The 20,491-nt window shown below is 37.4% G+C and overlaps 2 protein-coding genes across 3 annotated transcripts in view; one reads left to right on the top strand and one right to left on the bottom strand.

Moving 5' to 3' along the window:
- The window catches only part of RIF1 (replication timing regulatory factor 1), a 60,131-nt gene extending 56,903 nt beyond the window's left edge, over positions 1-3,228 (top strand). Inside the window, exons 33-34 of one of the 2 annotated variants that reach the window (XM_012659415.1) lie at positions 234-342; positions 741-3,228. In XM_012659415.1, the coding sequence (XP_012514869.1) occupies positions 234-342; positions 741-955 (324 nt within the window). In that variant the 3' untranslated portion in view covers positions 956-3,228. The remainder of the gene's footprint in view (positions 1-233; positions 343-740) is intronic. The other variant, XM_012659407.1, reaches the window with a different exon arrangement.
- A 6,949-nt stretch (positions 3,229-10,177) lies between these two features.
- The window catches only part of NEB (nebulin), a 207,647-nt gene continuing 197,333 nt past the window's right edge, over positions 10,178-20,491 (bottom strand). The window contains 9 exon segments of the mRNA XM_012659396.1: positions 10,178-10,798; positions 14,605-14,711; positions 15,005-15,148; positions 16,092-16,184; positions 16,503-16,686; positions 16,793-16,900; positions 17,801-17,893; positions 18,230-18,322; positions 18,613-18,705. Coding sequence (XP_012514850.1) covers positions 10,625-10,798; positions 14,605-14,711; positions 15,005-15,148; positions 16,092-16,184; positions 16,503-16,686; positions 16,793-16,900; positions 17,801-17,893; positions 18,230-18,322; positions 18,613-18,705 — 1,089 coding nt within the window. The 3' untranslated portion in view covers positions 10,178-10,624.

Below are 20,491 nucleotides of genomic sequence, written 5' to 3'. Positions count from 1 at the left end.
ATTTCTAACCCTTTCTTTGAGGAAGTGCTTCATAATGCTGTTTTTTGTGTAGTTAATAGAACATAGTTTCTTAGCAATATTAGGTAAGTTAAGTGGTGGAACATGTGTTCCACACATGTTCTTTTCCAGTTTCTATACTGTTACTCCCATTAAGTAAATTTCGATTTGTTGGTTTTCAGCATTTATTTATTTATTTATTCATTCATTCATTTTTACTACTCTGTATAATCAAGGTGAAGTCTCGTGGACTAGAAGAAATTCCAGTTTTTGATATTTCTGAAAAAACAGTAAATGGAATCGAAAATAAATCTCTGTCTCCTGATGAAGAAAGACTTGCCTCAGGTATATTTTAGCAAAGGGGGATAGCTGACTTTCTTACATGTTTTGTTATGCTTTTAGTTTCATTTGATCATGCCTTGTTAATAGGATAGGGCTTTTTTGTGCTTGATGCCAAGTGTATGAAAAATAACTGATTTAACTTCAAGTGTGTCTAATTGTTTTTCTCTTCTTGTTAGCTTCTAGTCCATAAAGTTTTGAAATAAGGATATTTCTTTAATAGCACAGAATAATAAGCTATGGTAGATTTTTCTATTGCCTTGTTCCCTTGAAGAACAGGAGAGCCTTAGCTGGCTCTCTCAGTTTGAAACCTAGGGACTTAAACTTTTTGTTAACTTAAAAGATGATGTAAACAATTGAATTTTTTTCTAGTATAGATTTAATTGGTTTTTTTTCTCTTTTAGATTTGATTGATCCTGTTAATTTAGAAACTCCATTATCTAAAAATCTTGTGGCACAGATCAGTGCTCTCGCTCTTCAGCTGGATTCAGAAGATCTCCATAATTATTCAGGAAGCCAGCTATTTGAAATGCATGAGAAACTGGGTAGTATGGCAAACTCTATAATAAAAAATCTACAGTCACGTTGGAGGTCACCAGCCCATGAAAATTCTATTTAGTATTTTAAGAGGAAATTGAAGTTTTTTTTAAACATCACTGGATTTTCTTGATTGATAAAACAAGTTCTGAAATGTAGCACAATTTCAAAGAGACTGTTTGCAAAGTTGATAGCATTTCAAACTCTGAAGGACAATGACTTATTATGTAAGTTCAATTTTGTAAGTTCATTATGTAAGATCTTCCCCCACCCCCTATATAATGTATTTTCTTGGCTGCTATGCGTAGTTTTTCAAGAAATTTAATTATCTTACAGAGATGTGAAAGCAAAAACTAGAAACAGAAGCATACGTTTTATTTCACACTTTCTTAAACTCATGCATATTCTGGTGAAACATGTAATATAAAATACTTTAAAGTTGAAAATTTTTATTTGAATTTTTGCTGAACTGATAAAGGTGTTTATATTTGATTTTTTTTTTTTTAAATTCATTTTTGTTGTGCCTGAGGTTTAGGAAATTTATTCTTGGTAAGACACCCTGAACAAGACGCAAAAGAATTGGAACTTTCCCCAGAGATGTCAACTTTTTGGACAGCTTTTGAGAAAAATGCCTAAAGTTTCAACTTCTGGGGGTTAAAATGTTAGTGCAGAATTTACTAAGATTCCATTCGTTTGCATTAGCAAATATTTGTGCAACAGCATTTGCCTGTGAAAATTTATTCTTAGAGACACACAGTTTTCGTTATAAATGCATGACTGTACATTATGTATAGATGACCATGTTTTTAATTTATAAAATTCAGTCTTTGTTAATCGCATGGATTTTTCTTCAGCTTCTTGTGAATAGTTTTGTTTGATAGAAACATTTTGTATATATTAAATACTGAGGTATCAATATGGACAGTACAAGTGCTTCATGGGCTTGCTGCAGATATTTGTAGATTTCTGTATCTACAAATAAAACAACAAATAGTTTTATACTTAGTTAATAGTCAGTTAAAACATGAGTTAATTTTCTAAAAGTATCCAGAATGACTAAAGTTACACAAGTGAGAAAAAGTTACACAACAACCTTGCTATTCATACCCTTACCTTTTTTCTTTTGGTTTGGAAGAGGGTATCAGCCACTAGAAAGTATGCCTCGTTACATTTCTTCTTAGTGGAATGTTAGTTTGAATATTTTCATTGCAAATTGGACAATAAGAAATCTAGAATTTACCTGCTTTTTTTCACCTATACTTAAAAGCAACCTTGGAAGAAATTTGAAACTGTTCTTTTTTTATATATGTATGTTTTGTTTTTAAAAATTAGGGTATATGTAATTAAAATATTTGTAAATTTTACCAGCTAATATTAGTGCCTGACTTCCCATATTTGTTTCATCTTTTTAACTGAGAATATATTTCACTTGTTCTGTGAATAGAATGAGTGAATGATCTCAGTTTTCACTTTATTCAGAACCTAATTCCTACTTAGAAAGGCACACATTTCTATAGCAAGTCATAGAAAGTTTCATCTTGGTGCCTAGTTACCTCTCCTATATTCAGCAGGAGTGTTAGCATCATTTTCGTAATCGTACGTCCATCACCATTACAAATATTTTTGAGTCGTTTTAAGTATGATATTCATATACCAAGATGGCTTTCTAAAGAAATTATGGGATCATTGAACTAAGGATTATAGCTTGAAGAAATAACTAATGAAAAATACTGATTTTTTAAAAACAATTATAATTGTGGTTTACATTGTTTGTCATTTATTTCCCAAATTATATTTCATAGTACAAAGGCACATGAGTTTTTAGGGAACAGGTGTGAACAAGAAAAGGGGTATGTGTGTTTGAGGGCAGGGGACGGGGTACTTTTACAGAGTTTAGAGTTAAAATTATAGCTTGTTTCATGACTACATGCCTTAACATTTTTGTGAACTAAACTTATTTACAGGTTGAAGGATGTTCTTGTAAAGCTGAACAGTACAGCAGAAAATGTGACCAAAATGATTACTGTTTACTCAAATCACTGAATTTGGTATAAGCACACGCATTAATTTAAAAAAAACATTGTATTTCAGCAAGATTGTATTTAAATACATTATTTGACGACATAGACCAGCTTGCTAAATCTTCATTATTGCTGTGGTTATAAGCGTATATTTAAAGTACTTTATTTTCAATATTCTTGCCTTAAAATTTTCTGCAGCTTTCCCCCTGAATAGCAAAACATTAATATTCCTTGATCAGTTCCACTGTGTTGTTTCAGTATTAAAATGGAGCCTGATTTTTCAAATTTTTTCTAATGGTTAATAAAACACATGGCAAATATAACTAAGAACACTTAACATGTTAATTATTTTATGCATCTTTTAAAAATCTAGGGGCATGTAGAAGTGTAGTATAATTTTTCATATCTGTGAAATCTATTTTAAGTTTCATAGTGGATTTAAATTTTCAGTATTATTTCAGTGAGTTGTTTTTTTTTTTTTTTGGAGACAGAGTCTCACTGCCTTGCCTGGGCTAGAGTGCCATGGCATCAGCCTAGCTCACAGCAACCTCAAACTCCCGGGCTCAAGTGATCCTCCTGCCTCACCCTCCCGAGTAGCTGGGACTGCAGGCATGCGCCACCGTGCCTGGCTAATTTTTTCTATTTTTAGTTGTTTGGCTAATTTCTTTCTGTTTATAGTAGAGACGGGGTCTCACTAAGGCTGGTCTCGAACTCCTGAGCTCAAGCAATCCTTCCACCTCAGCCTCCCAGAGTGCTAGGATTACAGGCGTGAGGCACCACGCCCAGCCCAGCGAGATTATTATTAAAGATGCTCTGCCATTTGAACACGTTTGAAAGCCATTGTTGAATGGTATAGAGCCTTTCTCTAATTCCAAATAGTATAGGATGAGTCAGGGTAAATAACGTTATTGCATAACACAGTCAAAAAATAGGATTTAAATCTGAACATTTTGATCAATTCTGACATTGCTCATGGATTCTTTTTTTCTATACAGGTTGAAGGTAGTCAGGGATTCTATTACATGTTTAAGCATCATAAAAATGTCAATAAGTGGCAGGGCAAGAAACAAAATTGAGGGAACATAAATATATAGGTGAGTTGTTTTTTTCTTAAGGTACAAGAATGAAAATAATTAAAAATAAGTGTTATTTAAAAAGCTGTCTTAGTCTAAATTTTAGAGAAAGTATAAATGAGCTAGTATTTTCCCTTAAAGCCATTCCCTCTAACTTTAATTCAGTAAGAAAGGCCTTTCATCTCATTCTGCTATAATGTCTGTGGACTACACTTGTAGTAAGTAGATAGTCCTAAGAGGCTTTAGGCTGTGAATTAGGTTTTGATAACCCAGGCAGATTTAAATACTTAGAATTATTGCCACAAATGATAAAAGCTAGACTTTTATAACTTTTTCAAGCTTATGAATTGGGGATACAGACTGATCTTGAAGTCTTCAAACTAAAGTTCAAAAATTTTAAAGTATGGAAGATGTATTTTTTTAAATAGACAGTTAAGGATTTCATGTAATAAGGAACCTTATTACTAAAGCAGATTAAAGTGCTTTCTCGTGAATATTTGTGGATTATGTTCTCAATTTTTGTTAATATGAAAGTAGATTTTCAAATATTTAGAAATACATTCAGTCTCTAAATCTTGCCTTCTATTATGGATCTTCCATTATTTTATTAATAAACATTGAAAACATAACACTACTCCAAGATTAATTTGGCAGTTAAATTAGTAGTGCCATAACGAAGAAGTCGTATTAGACAGACATGCCTTGTCATTTTACTGAAGACCTCTGGTGACTTAGTTTACTGTGAAGTTAGATGGTTGAAAATTCCTGTTTCATTGCAAAGTGGAGTTTGAAAGATAGAGTTGAATGATTCTCTAAAAGTGAGATTTTCTTGGAATTCTCAAGATGTTCAATTTCCTCGCATATTTAAATATTTTGTAAGAACTGCCTTCATTCAAAGCACTAAAGAAAATTAGCTAAAAGTTAAGTAATGGGTTTTAAAAATTGGCTTATCAAAATTTATTGATAGCTTGATCTATAAAACAAATTGGGTTTTGTGATTTCTGATGGTCCAGTTAATATGTCTGTTATGTGCCAGGCTTTATATATTGCTTTTTAAAAGTAGCCATTAAAATCTGAGTCATTCAGGATTGAAGATCTGTAGATATTTAATATAGTAGACTAACAGAATTAGGAGAATTTACTCAGTTCTTGAAGTAGAATGTTAAAGTTTCCAGTGTCTTCACCATTTTTTTCCTCTATACTAAACCTTTTTCTCTCCAAAGAATAATTAAAAAACCAAACATGACATATAGTCAGCTGTAAATGCTTACTCCCCTGGAAAATACCATTAGAATAAAAGATAACCCCACCCCTTACCTGAGACTGTGAAATTGAAGGCATATTTTCAGTTGTTGATGGTCATAAGTAAGAAAAAAAATCTATGTCACTTTTGTACTCAGAGGAAATGTTACTTTGGCCACAGTGTGCCTATTTATAATAGTGGATAAAAGTTAAGTTTACTAGACAGCAAGTTTATATGCTGATAGGAAGTGATACACTGAGAAGTAATAAGATGAAGAGGAAAGGCATATTGATCTGAAATCTTAATAATGCACGGTCCATTTAGTATAGGGACAAGCAGTCCTATACACTTTGAAAATAGCTGATAGCCAGTGGTCCCTGAGAGCTTTTCTATACATAACACAGTACCATAATTGGTGTTCACAGATACCCTGGGTGATTATTAAAAATATACATTATTAACTTAATACTCTGCTTCTTCCAAAGCAGTTAATAATTTCCATTAAAGGGCAATTTTGTTTCTTAAATGGATGAAGGACATATAACTAGGAAGTCAAAATAAAGTCTCATGGAACTGAAAATAGAATATAGTATAACAACTATTTTGATACTAATTGAATAGTTAACAAGTGCCTAAAGAATTTATTTTTATAGAATAGGACTTTTCTGAAAGGAAATGACATTAAGAGCAGAATCAGTTTTGAGTATAGAAACTGAAGCAGTGTTAACTAGTAAGGTTTTTCTACAGAGCAGGGGTCCGCAGACTACCTGTTTTTTGTGCTACCCATGAACACAGCCATGCTCATTTGCATATTATCTTTGGCTGCTTTCCTGCTACAATGGCTGAGTGCAGTAGTATGAAAGAGACTGTGTGGCCTGCAAGACCTAAAATATTTACAAAGTTTGTCAATCCCTGTTACAGAGGATGATTTTGCTTATACTTGGCATGTAGTCAGTTTGGTGTTTTGCTTCTTGCTGGCGGATGGCATCTTGATTGCTTAATTTGTTAATCCCTATTAGATTTTATTTGAGAAAATGTGTTCCCCTGATTTCATTTATTTCTTCTACTATTGCTCAAATACATATGTACAGGAGATGCTAGTACTTTCTAAGTACACTTCTTTCTCCTACCTAAACTCTCAAACTATAGTTACATTATTTGCCATGTTATTAAGGAACCTTGATGGTCTGAGGGAAAAGCATCTGGAACTAATAGGTTAAATCAGAACTGTGAAATAAATTGGGGTATGGGAGTTTGCTTTCTGAGCTGATGAGTTATCAGTTTTCAGCCTATCTTCACACTACCTCCTGTGGATAGACCTGACTGATATGCACTTAGAAAAAGACTGATAGAAGCCAAATCAGTCATTTATTAACCCTATAATATTTTTGAACCCGTCACTTGGTTAACTCTTCCTAAGAGAGCCTAGTTTTACATTCACAAAATATTTATATTTGATAAGTCTTAAAAATGATTTAAGTTGAAACTTAAGAAGTACCCGTTCATTCCTCACTTATCTGCACTAGTAGATGTGACATAATGGTGCAGTTTTATTTGATCGTGTAATGCTTTATATAATGTTTGAAGCAGACCTACACTTACGTGTAGTATTTCTGGTTCACTATGACTATGTCGAGGGCAGGAGAATCTATGTATGATCCGTAATAAAACCTTTCATGAACCATTGAGAGTTGACTGTTACCACTTGCCAAATGAAACTGGATATTGAAACACTTTTTAAGAAATGCACTTTTACCTGAAAAAATAAAACTATAAAAATGAATTTCTGGTGCTTGTTTTTATTTGCTACATTTGGAGGGTTTCGTTTGTTATTTTAGTGAGACCTGAAATTAGTATGAATAGCATAATTCAAATACCAACATGAAGTGAACATTGTATCCCTCCACAAACACTATTCATATTCTTTTGCCCCTTTTATGGCCCACTTTTTAACCGTAGAGGTTCTCTGATTTATTCATGGTTTTATGGGTTCCACAGACTTTAGAGATGGGGTTTGTCTGTTGCCCAGGCTTGAGTGCAATGGCGTCATAGCTCACAGCAACCTCAAACTCCTGGACTCAAGCTATCCTGCCTCAGCCTCCTGGGTAGCTGGGACTACAGGTGCACGCCACCATGCCCAGCTAATTTTTCTATTTTTTGTAGAGATGGGGTTTTCAGGCTGGTTTCACGCTGGCACAGGTCCACCAGCACCTACATTGTACAGAAGGCTCCCAACGTGATTGGCCGGGGCCTTCGCAAACAACCTAGGCCAAAAAGGGTCAACATTTAAACCACCTGCTTTAATGGGACATTATCCTCCATAACAGTCACATCACCTTGCGGAAGGAGGGCCGAAGAGGTGCAGGCTAGCTTGGAGATGGAGGCCTTGGTGTAGGCTGATCTCCAGATGAAGTGAAGGTCTTACTCACCTCAGTATGGCTTAGCTGCCTCAGAAGGGCTGAGCAAGCACCTTGGTGACAGCTAAGGAAAAGCTTTATAATTTTAAAAGGAGGTAAACTGAGTGTTGGAAGATACTGTATTAGTTTACTAGGACTGCTATCAGAGAGTACCACAAACCAAGTAATTTAAACAACAGAACTGTCCTGTCTCATTTCTGGGTGCCGTAAGTCTTGAGATAGGGTATCAGCAGGGTTGATTCCTTCTAAGGGCTGGTTGTGAGGAAGAATCTGTTCCATGCATCTCCCCTAGCTAGCTTTCTGGTAGTTTGCTGGTAATATTGACATTTCTGGCATGTAGAAGCAAGACCCAATCTGTCCTCATCTTCACGTTAATTTTCTTCCTGTTTGCCTGTTTGTCCAAATTTCTTCTTTTTCTAAAGACACCAAGTCTGTTGGGTGAGGGCTCACCATAATGACCTCATCTTAACTGATAGCATCTGTAACAACCCCATTTCCAAATCGGGTCAACATTCTGAGGCACTGGGAGTTAAGGCTTAAACATGATTTTTGTGAGAACACAATACAACTCATAACACGTTTGAGTGTGAGATTTTGCTCAGGTGTACCCTATAGACGTAACTTCTCCCTTTTATAACCTCTTGAGATGGATTGACTATCTGGTCACTGAGGCTCCTTGCAGCCTTACAGTCCTGTGAGTCTGTGGTGGTGGAGATATTTACAAAGAACTTTCCCAGTACCATTGGGCTGACAAAAATGCAGACACAAGCAGATAGCTGGAAAAATTAGATGAACAGGAAAATTCGAACACTAGATTTTGATTGCCAGTTTTTAAGTTGTGTTAATTTTGTTGTGATTAACGTTTTAAGAGTCTTTTGAGAAGCACACAAATGCAACTAATAGATTTCACTTTTAAGTTAATGAGACGAGAGTATTTGGGGGATGGAGAGGAAATAAGATTAACCATGAGTTGATAATTTTTGAGGTAGTGGAAGATTCTAGACTTGTATGTGCAGTCGTCCCTTGGTATTCATGAGAGATTGGTTCCAGGGCCCCACCACCAACCTCGTGGATACCAAAATTCACAGATGCTCAAGTCCCTAATAAAATGTCATAGTATTTGTATAGTACCTGTGTACATCCTCTTGTACAATTTAAATAATCTCTGGATTACTTACAATATCTAATACAATGTAAATGCTATGTAAATATTGTAGCTGTTATACTGTATTGTTTAGGGAATAACAATAAGAAAAAGTCGGTGCCTATTCAATATAGACACAACCATCCATTTTTTTTCTGAATGTTTTTGATACGCACTTGGTTAAATCCATGGACATGGAACGCAAGGATTCAGAGTGCCAAATGTATGTTTAAAATTTTCCAAACTTTAAAGAGAAATCTAGGGTTAAGAGAAAAAAGTTGTTATCTTTTTGTTTTGTTTGTAATAGCAACTGCAAAGTGTGCTTGGCAGACCCTGAAAGTAAATAGGAAATTAAAAACTAACCCGTCCATTGTAGCTGAGACAGCGTATGGTTTTAGGTGTTCCAAAAGTTGGGGGTGGGGGTGGGGGTGGGAGGGAATCCGATCAGCTACACAGAAATGTGGAACCTGCCACCTTCTGATTTCAAGATGGTTCTTTTTTAAGCACCAAAGTAGGCAAGAAAAGCTTCATCCTTCTCTGCTGCACCTCTTTTAATAAAAGGATTTGTTGTGTAAAATTTGGATTCAGTGGCTTGTCCGAAGGTAGTGAGTTATCTCACTTGATCGTTCACAGTCAGTTACGGATTGAACTCCTTGTTCTACTACTTTCCCCCCTTCTCACTACTGCACTTGACTAGTCTAAAAAAAATGAAATTTGGTTTCAGTCAAAAGGCCGCACTTAAGGACCTAGAGGGCCACATGTGGCCTTAAGGCTGCAGGTTCCGCCCCTCCCCCCACTGCTGGAGTGAGTGGCAGTCTCTCCCACCATCAGCATGCTGAAGCGTGGTCTGCATTTTCTTGGGACTCCAAGACTCCCTAAGGACGCCAACTTGTCTCTTGTTCATCACTAGAACCCCAGCATCTAGCACAGTGCCTGGCAGACAGGTGTACCCCTAATCATTCACAAGTGTGTGCACTCTCTTCACTAGAGCACTCCCTGTGAGTCTCAGAGACACATTAAAAAGCTTGAGACAGTAGCATTGCTATAGCTCTAAAGTTACAGGGACGGATCTTTTGCTTTTGGCAAAGTATCCTGTAAACTAGCATTAAGCCATTACTGGTGTGTCTCCACCCTTTGCCTTTGCCACATACTGCCAGCCCACCAGATGCAGATGGAAAAGATCTCCTGATCCCACTGCTGTTCCTAAAGCTATAAGGGAGGCTTGCTGAATGCAAGTATGGATAGAGTTTTGAGAATGTCTTCTCTTGTGCATTTTTAACAGGACACTTTTTAAAAATTTAGATACTTTTTATAGTGCTTGTAAAGGATTTGCTTTAATGAATGTTTTTATTGGTAGATCTTAAAACCATTAAAAAATAATGCTCATTCCATCAGCAGAGTATGTTGCAGAATTATAGATTTTATTAGTTACCAGTTTATCGCCAGTTTATATTGACTATCAGCTTTATAATTTCAAAATTGGATTAGAAATACAAGCATTAGCAAGCAGTAAGCAAGGAAAAAGTGAGTATCTCTGCCATTTGTCCTTTAATGTGTTTGGTATGTTCAGAATCTCTGTTTCAGTAGAGAAATAATGTTAAACATTTTTATGACAGAGAAAGATTCTGGGTTGATAAAGCAATAATATAACATTGCAGAATCGTTTAAAATGTCTATTCCGAAATTAAACTTACTTTAAAACCTAAAGGAAGAAGGATGGTACTACCATAAATCATAGTGACACCGAATAACCAGAGGCAGTTTGAGAACTTGTGTAAGAGTGGAGAGTCTAAACTGAAATATCAACTGCAGGATCTGTAGGTCCTGCACACAGGTGTGATGCTCCGAAATGCCTAAATAGCTTCAACATAGTTGGCTGGGAGCATGCCGGTCCTGCCAGTCCTCTGCACGGTGCCGTACATCCAGCCTTCGTCAATAGCCTGGACGTTTATGATAGCATCTCCATCTTTGAAGGACACCTCATCGGCATCTGCAGCCATATAGTCGTACATGGCACGGAAGATTTTCTATTCATGAGGATGGAAAAGAGGGAAAAACATTATATATTGGATTTGCAACGATTAACCCAAACACAATTGTAAGATCCCTCATGACTTGCTCCACAAACCTAAGTTGCACGAAAGAGAATATGCAGCCACCACCAAGAAAGTAAAAAGAATGCACAAAATAGGAGAAACTATTTTTTTTTTTTTTTTGAGACAGAGTCTCACTCTGTTGCCCCGGCTAGAGTGCTGTGGTGTCAGCCTAGCTCACAACAACCTCAAACTCCTTCTGCCTCAGCCTCCCACGTAGCCGGGACTATAAGCATGCGCCACCATGCCCGGCTAATTTTTCTATATATTTTTAGTTGTCCAGCTAATTTCTTTCTGTTTTTTTTTCAGTAGAGACGAGATCTCGCTCTTGCTCAGGCTGGTCCTGAGCTCAAACGATCCGCGCGCCTCGGCCACCTCGGCTAGGATTACAGGCGTGAGCCACTGCGCCCGGCCAGGAGAAACTATTTGTATATCATATATATGATAAGGAATTAATATCTAGAATATACAAACAACTCCTACAACTCAACACCAAAAAAAAAAAAGGCAAAGGATGAATAGACAGTTCTTCAAAGATGATATACAAATAACCACCCAATAAGCCCATGAAAAGATGCTCAACATCATTAGTCATGAGGAAAATGCAAATCAAAACCACAACGAGGTCCACTTTGCACATGCCAGAATGGTGGTAAATAAAAACACAGACAATAACTGGTGTTAGAAAGGATGTGGAGAAATTAGATCTGTCATCAACTGCTGGTAGGAATGTAAAATGGTGCAGCCACTTTGGGCTCAAGTGGTCCTCCTGCCTCAGCCTCCCGATTAGCTGGGACTACAGATGCATGCCATGATGCCTGGCTAGTTTTCTATTTTTAGTAGATACAGGGTATCACTCTTGCTCAGGTTAGCCTTGGACTCTTGACCTCATGCAATCCTCCTGCGTCGGCCTCCCAAAGTGCTAGGATTACAGGTGTGAGCCACCATCCCCAGCCTAAACTAAGGATTTTAAAGTAGCCAGGTGAGTTGTGAACATGATTTGGCTTCCTTTTTCAATATAAATAGGGGAGATCTAAGATATGGCATGTGTATGTGTGTGCATATTCTTTTTTTTTCTTCAGAGACAGGGTCTCACTCTGTTGCCCAGGCTGGAGTGCAGTGGCACAGTCATAGCTCACTGCAGCCTTGAACTCTTGGGCTCAAGTGATCTTCCTGCCTCAGCCTCTTGATAGCTGGGCCACCAGGCCTAGCTAATTTTTAAATTTTTTGTACAGACAGGGTCTTGCTATGGTGCCCAGGCTGGGCTCAAGCAATCCTCCACCTCAGCCTTCCAAAGTACTGGAATTACAGGCATGAGCCACTGCACCTGGCCCATATATACATTCTTTTTTTTTTTTTTTGCTATATATATTCTCTTTATTCGAAGGATTACTCAATGAATTTTAAGTACATAAAATTTACTAATTTTACATGTACATGTTTTAAAATACATGTATATTGATTTACATAAAACTACAACCCACATGAAGATATGGCACATTTATTTTACATATGAATGCCATGTTATTTATCACATAAAGTCTCTTGAATGTTACATCCTGTATTGTATGTTTTATACAAAACATTGTGTGATATGCTTGGATTCTGTCCAATAAAAAATGTTGCTATTTCCATTTCTATGACCCATAGTTTCTATATCTTTAAATCTTTTCATCCTTTGTTTTATACAAATGTGGGTATCCCAGGTTAGAGACTGATTTTTTACCCAATTTCAATTTTTTTAACAGGGATATTTAACCAGTTTGTGAGTATAACTCATCTGTACATTTTTCAATATTTTATATGCTAATTTTAATGCTTCCTTACTGTTTTTCTTTTGCTACATTTTCTTACTTTCTTACCATTTCCTCTGTAATCCAAAAAATTGGAATGTATATATTCTATTTTTGTCCCTAACACTTATTTTAATGTCAAATTTACTCACATGAACTACTATATGATGCAGTAACTATTGTTTTTCCCCATGCAACATGTACATACTACAAGGTTTTATCTACGTTGTCCCCAACCAGTATTAATATTATGGAAAACTTGCCACTTTTTTCCCCCTTATAATTAAAAACAAGGGGGAAAAGCCTGTACTGACTGTTTTCCAATTTTGACAGATTACATTTAGAATGCTTTTATTCTGTCTGGTCTAGAGTGACAAAATCCTTTCATTTTACTTACATTTAGCTTAAGAGCATGCATGTCTTTATCTACAATACTACATGCTAAAAATAAAACAGTATTTGTCCAATATACCAATATATTGAACATCTGGCATGTCCTTTCACAGTTTAAATCTATCTAAACTGAAATTTTAGACCCAGCTTACATTTCTATTTTTGTATTTAGTTTTAATACTCTATAACAATTTAAACTTAATGTTCCTTAACTAGTTTTAGTGTTTACCATTAATTCTTTCAAACAACAGCCTCCCTACTTGAGTTATTTTAATTCTGGCTCTTTCTTGGCTGCAGTAAATCACAAAGCAAAATTTTCAAGGAAGGTTCTTGGTTGATGTACTTTCTTAACCCCTGCATATCTGAGAATGTATTCCAGTTGCCTTCGTACAGAAATGATAACTTGGCAGGGTATGTAATTCTTGGCTCAAAATTATTTTCCCTTAAAACTCTGTAGATATTGTTCCATTGTCTTCTGGCATTTAGAGTTACATGAGCAAAATCTGAGGTCAGCCTGACTTTTGTCCCTAAATAGGTAACCTGCTTTCTCTGTCTGGATACTTGCAAAATTTTATCTTTATCCTTGTAATTTAAAAATGTCACCAGGATATGTCTAGGTGTTGCTTTCTTTTCATTAAATTTTAAAGGTATCCTGTGAGCCGTTTCTACTTGTAGATCCAGTTCATTCTTCAATTCTGGAAAATTTTCTTCAATTAGTTCCTTAATTATTGTTTGAGCTCCATTTGCTTTGTCCTCTGTTTCAGGTAGTCCTACCGTGTGTGGTTTGTATCTCCTGGACCGACCCTCTAGATCTTTTTCTCCTCTCTTCTTAATTTCTTTCCCCCTTTTCTCTGCAGAAGTTCTGTGAGACTTTGTCTTGTTTTGTATTTACTTCCGTAATTTGATTTTGTGGCCAATCCAGCTTGCACATTTCTGTTAACCCTCTCAACTCCCTGATACTTTCCAAGCGCTCTGACATTACCCTCTTTATCATTGTGCGAAAGTCTCTAAGACTCTGTATTATACGAGTCTCAACCCTTTCTACCTCTTCTGTTTGCACCACTATATCCGTTTCAAGAGGAGGCATTTTCTCTATTACTTAGCGGTTCTTTCTTCTGAACTGTGGTATTACGACCTTCTCAGTAGCTCTTCTTATCAATAGGGACTCAAGTCGAAGATGAAAGGAGGACTCCCGAAGCACGGCACGAAATAACCGTCCACCTGCTTCCCGTGACGTCATCTCCGCGCGCCTCGCGTCAGGGCGCGTAGCTGACTCCAAGTGGCACATGCTTAGTTTACGATCGTGTGAGACCAATGAGCCAAAACGGATGTTTTGCTTTAGTTTTTTTAATCATTGAATAATGATTTTTCATTATTTTGGATTTGGTAATGCATGTTTTGTGATTAACATTAACATGAGATGTATAGTAAAAGAGCATTATATAAAATAGAAGGGTTGGTTAAAAATTATAGCTACCAGAGTGGCTATAATTTTTTTTTTGCACATATCAAAAAGTAAGAATGATTTGAGTGAATTCTTTATTATTTACTTACTCCAGCAGTAGATGGATGAGATGGGATAGAGGATACCGTTGTCTGTTGTGTACCAACTGAAGATGATCGTTGTTGTGGGAGTTCTGTAGTTTTTGCATGTTTATAAGCTGAAAAGAAGGGGGAAATGGTTTATAAGAAGAAATTGTGGCTAGATACCCTTTAGCTGTGTTTAGCGGCTGAGCAGTGTTGGCTTTTTCCCCAACTTAGAAAGAATGATTTCCAAGAAGGGAGGATCTAATAAAATTAATGAAAATGAAGCATCTAACTTCATGTGACCCTCCACAATTCTAGTCTTTTCTCATTAGAGGAAAGAATCAAAAATTTTTTACTCAAAGCATCTCTTACACTGTCAGTGAGCTAGCTGGCTGTGATTGCCAAAGTCAGTGCCATCTGCTTGTACCTGATGAGGTTGCAGAGAAGAAGATGCCTCCGTCGCTATAGGTGGAGAGGTGGTGGTCCGAATGCTCAGACTTCTCTTCACCCCCACTGATGCTCAGAGCGCTGGCAGATCGTGAATGCTCTCGGCCCTTGCGCTGAGCTTGGACTGGGAGAGATGTGATTGGGAGAGATGTAGCAAAGATGAAATATCCGTGGTAGTAATGGCTAACAGTAATGGAATCTCAGTGATTGTTATTTTTCACCAAGCATAGTTTTAAGTAGTTTTCTGTGGATTAAACCCTCACAGCTCTTCTGTTGTACGGCTGCCTTCCTGATATTACAGAGGAGAGCCTAAATAAATAACAGTTAAGTGGCACGGCCAGGTTTCAAATCCAAGCGTCTGACCGTAACTACCACTCCTTCCCTTCACCCTGCCCATTTTCCTGGCTCACCAAAAGGAATAGACAGTAATATTCACATTCAAACTCCATCTTCAACTTTTCCAGAAAGTCCTCCCTAACTTCCAAATTAATTGAGATAGTCTTTCTCCGTATTCCCACAATACTGTGGGCAGACCTTTAAAATTGCATGGGATTTACTTGTCTCTCTTCATCTGTACACTAGAGTGTAAATCCTTTGAGGTCTGGCATTACATATTATTCTACTTTTTAACATGAATAGAAGGTGTGCAGCCTGTTTTATTGAACGAATGATTATCCTTGATGCAAGAGAGCTCAGAAAGTTCCTAAAAGTCGAATTCATTTTCTTCTCTTTGACTATGTATTTTATTTTCATTATTGCTTCAATAGAAAGATTTACTATCTTTTTTTTCTTTAGGGGAAAAAAAAAGAAATGACAATAACGGGGCCTGAAGGAGATATGCACTGAGGCAATGAAACGAAATCTTTTCCTAACTTGAACTTGTCTAGAAAATGAGTTTGGCCTACTAGTCGAGTTTTTTTTTGTTTTTGTTTTTGTTTTTTATGCTGAATGGGCAACTCAGAAAATTGAACATCCTGGAGGGAAAGAAATTCAGAGCCTAAAAGTCATTGATTCTAGCCCACTAAATGGTGATGTGTGTGTAGTAAGCCTTTTGCAGCATAACGCACCATTTATCTTGTGTAAGCTTCGGGATTGAATGTTGTCTTCTGCGGGATCGTAGTCAAAAACTGAACCAGGATTAGTACGCCAGACACGTAAACCTGAAAGGGAAACCAATGATCAGGTGTTCTTGGACTTTTCCAATAAATTGAAAACCAAGGCATGAATTTAAGCAATCACAGAGGATTGAATCACTCTTATTCAGCTTGGGGTCATGTCTTCTGCTCAGAGGAGAACAAAGATGAGGCGAAAAAGATGTCAGTTTTGCAAGCTGTGAGACAATAGGGGCTTTCCTGCACATTTAATGAAAACAGATTGAGGTCCTTTATACTTGGACTTGACTTAGATAATGTCATTTTTGTTCTACTCTCCTCAAAGTTGATTCCCCCCAACCCAGCCACCCACCCAGGCTCAATTACCTGTGATAGTTTCCTGATCCTGGTCATTCCGTTTTTGTTCCATTTCTACCACTTTTCTTTGAATGCCTCGGTAGTTGATGTCACTGAAGTCCTGCGTGTTCTTCTTTACTCGTTCAGTGATGGGATCTGTGACCACTGGTGTGAAGCACCCCTTCTGTTTCTCAAAGTCTTCGTGATATTTCACCTGAAATGTCATGAATTCACTTTATGAAAATATGATGATGTGACCGTTTCCCTTTGTACATGTTCCAGTGGGCTGGCCAACCAATCCTAGAAAATCCCTGACTCACCGTTGAGATGTGCCGTTGGGTCTCCCTCACCCGCCTCATCTCGGGGGTATCCAACACATAGGCAGCTTTGCCTTGTATTTGTTTCCGGAAGCTATCAGAATAAAGAACCTGATCGAGGAGAGACCACGAATGAATACTGGTTATGGTGCTGTCCTAATTCTGAAGCCTCAAAGCCTTTCCAACAGGTGGGGGTGGAAGGAGCTGGAGAGGGAGGCTCGAGCCAGCAGAAAAGACCCAGGGAGACAGATGGCCAACAGTGGACAGGCCTGAGGATGGGGAGGGCTCAAAGCAGAAAAGACTCGTTTTGACTTTGAAAATGAAACTTTCATTTTCAAAGGATATTTGAAAACTTTCACTTTCAAAGGATAAGGGGCACCATATAATTTTGAAAGGAAAAGAAAGAAAATGGCCTCTTGGATCTGCTAGGAATTATAACATCAGCACCAGCATATTTGATGGTATTTGGCACCAAATCTGATACTGAAGGAATTTGAAAGAACCATCCTTTAAAACAAGTGATCATTTTTCTTAGGTTAAGTCCAGATTTCATAAACCAGTATGCTAACATAGAAATCAAAGTCCTCCAGACACTAAAAACCCAGAACATCAAAGCCAAAGAAGACATCTATTTCAGAGTATTACCCATTTCATAAAATATCTTAAAGAGCAAAAGATTGAGGATGTTAGGAAGTAAATTTGTTATAGTTGGTTATATAAAACTACCTCGAGTAAAGTAAAAGGGGAGAGAAAACATGGGCAATTAACTTGTTATGTTTAGTATGATCATTTGGAATTTAAAAGCATAGTTATGTCAATTTTAGTGTAAATTTTCAGTTGAATAAGAAAGTGCATATTTTTATGGTGTTAAAATGTTATTTTCCAAGATGTTGCATTTCTCTTTCTAAATTTTAGTGTGTTTTTCAGTTGAATAAGAAAGGCATGTTTTTATGATGTTAAAATGTTATTTTCCAAGTTGTTACACTACTTCTTTTTAATCCTAGAAGATACCGAGCTAATGTTTTCCTGGTTGCGCTTAGCTCTCTCCATCTCTGGAGTAACAGGTGTCGGAGTTGCTTTTCTCATATTCTCTTTGTACAATACCTAGAGGAGCCAAAAGAGCATCCGGGTATCAGAGAGCAGAAAACCAGTTCAGAAAAATCATCATTTAGCTGGTGTTATGGCTCAATTATATCACACTCTATATGAAACACCTCAGGAAGAGAAAGCCATTAAAATGTTACAGTACGAAGCAAAAGATTGAGAAAGAAGTAAAATCAGTGTGAGCTGGTGGGGTTGGGTTGTTGTTTTTAAGTGGACAAGGAAGAATTTTAAAAGGGACACAAAAGTTTTGGAAACACTGTGAGATAAATTAGTGGTATAACCATGTTTGCCAGTCTTGTTAAAATTTTAACGATTTATTTTTCCTCTCTGAAATACCGAGCTAAAGTTTTCTTGATTGCGTTTGACTCTTTCCATCTCGGGAGTAAGGAGTGTGGGGGTTGCTTTCCCCAGGTTCTCTTTGTATAACACCTGTGAGATACAAAGTGGTACCCGAAAGTCACTAGGAAGCAATATTTACTATTATATATAATGCAATTTTGGGCAAAAACACTATGTTTAATCTGTTACTATTAGTGAGATCAATTCTCAAGAAGAAAACTTAAAAAATAGCTAATGGCAAAAGTACATGTAGTACGATATTTAGATGCAAATGTAACTGGCATTTTGTTTGTTTTTAGCCCGGGATAGGGTTAGGAGCAGGCCAAACTGCAGGGGTTACTTTGCAAAATTAAAAGCACTTTCGTTTCTCAAGACAATACCGAGCTAATGTTTTCTTGATTGCGTTTGACTCTCTGCATCTCTGGAGTGACAGGGGTTGGGGTGGCTTTCCCCACATTTTCCTTGTACAAAACCTATGCGAGTCCAATGGGTCCAAAAAGCCAAAAAGAAAAAAAAAAAGAATTACAGTTATGAAAAGAGGAAACGGAACAACAGAAAACTCTGGATGATGCTGAGGGTACCCAACCATTTGGGCAATAAGGTTAGATGGAAAGCAGTATGTTTCCAAAGGGAGTTGAGCATAGTTAGAGCAAGACACACATTTCTAGGCTAGGCCCCTGCCCTGAAACCCTTGCAGACTGCAAGAGAGAACTGTGGTGTTCCCAAAAGGATGAGAGGCCACCATCATTTTACCACTAGTCTATGAATGTCAAGCCCCTGACAGATAATGGAACAGAAGTTACAGGCACGGGCTTGAATCACACTGAGAAGGCTGAGGCTGCTCCCAATACAGCAGCTGGTGACAGGACATTTTTGTAGCACTTAAACTCTCATAGACATATCAGTAAAATTGTAGGCACTCAGACAAGGCAGAGGGTTTCCCGACTCCTTTTTCCTTATTGTCCTCTGTGCTTTGCCTCTTGCGTTAGTTTAGTACAACATCAAGTTTTATCAGTCAGGAAAAATGTTTTTGGCACTTATATCACTATTATGGTAAATCAATGGAAACAGGAACGGGAAACATCTGATAAATCCTCAACCTCCGTGTCTCCCCTCAGTGTCATTCTTGAAAACACAGGAGATTTAGGAAAGGGCATTCAGGAGGAAGAAGTCTGTTAAGGCAGTGGTTCTCAAAGTGGGGTTCCTGGGACGGCAAGGTCACCTGAGAACTTGTTAGCAATGCAAATTTTCTGTCCCTGTACCAGACCTACAGAATAAGAAACTGTGGGGGCAGGACCCAGCAATCCGGCTGCAAAACCCCTCCAGGAGATTGTGATGCTAATATTCTAGAAGCACTGCAGACAGTGTAAAGGTGGAGGGCAACAAGGTTGTTCACTACTGAAAGCTGAAGTCCCCACACGAACCTCAATCCCCGGTCATTTATAAACATATGTAATATCATAGAGCACAAACTTACAGGAAATGGTTTACTATAGTTAGCAGTTAAAGACCATGATAAAGCAAAAGAACAATAATTAAAAAAATTGGTAAAAAAAAAAAAAAAGCTGTTATGGTGACACTTTCTTTTTTAAGTACATTGACAATCGATTGCCCAAACCACTACTGGATCATAATTTAAATCATTATCCTTAAAGGAGAGGTTCAGGGATTATTTTTCCCAAGGTCTCTTTGTCCAAATCTGACAGGGTAAATTAGAACCTGAAGTCATCGACACGAAAACACAATAGGCTGGGTGCGGTGGCTCACGCCTGTAATCCTAGCACTCTGGGAGGCCAGCTCAGTAGTTTGAGACCAGCCTCAGCAAGAGCTAGACCCCCATCTCTACTAAAAGTAGAAAAAATTAGCCAGTTGTTGTGGCATGTGCCTGTAGCTCCAGCTACTTGGGAGGCTGAGGCAGGAGGATTGCTTGAGCCCAGGAGTTTGAGGCTGCAGTGAGCTATGATGACACCACTGCACTCTAGCCATGGCGACAGAGCAAGACTCTGTCTCCAAAAAAAAAAGAAAGAAAGAAAACACAACAAAATCACTATTCCAATATTCAAGAAAAAGTACCTCCTCACCCATCCCCACCCCAAATTTCAAGGGTACCTAAAACAAAGAGACCTTGGGGGTAGTAGACGGAGAGTAAGTTTGGGGAGAGATAAGCAAAAGGATGTTTTATAGGAAAATCTGTTACTTTTTGATATTAGAAGTTTAAATTATGAATTAAAGCAATCTTGTTATCATGGGGTTAGGCTC

The sequence above is a fragment of the Propithecus coquereli genome, unplaced genomic scaffold (assembly GCF_000956105.1).
Source record: "Propithecus coquereli isolate 6110/MARCELLA unplaced genomic scaffold, Pcoq_1.0 Scaffold118, whole genome shotgun sequence".
Taxonomy (NCBI): Eukaryota; Metazoa; Chordata; class Mammalia; order Primates; family Indriidae; genus Propithecus; species Propithecus coquereli.
This window is presented reverse-complemented; position numbering and strand designations above follow the sequence as displayed.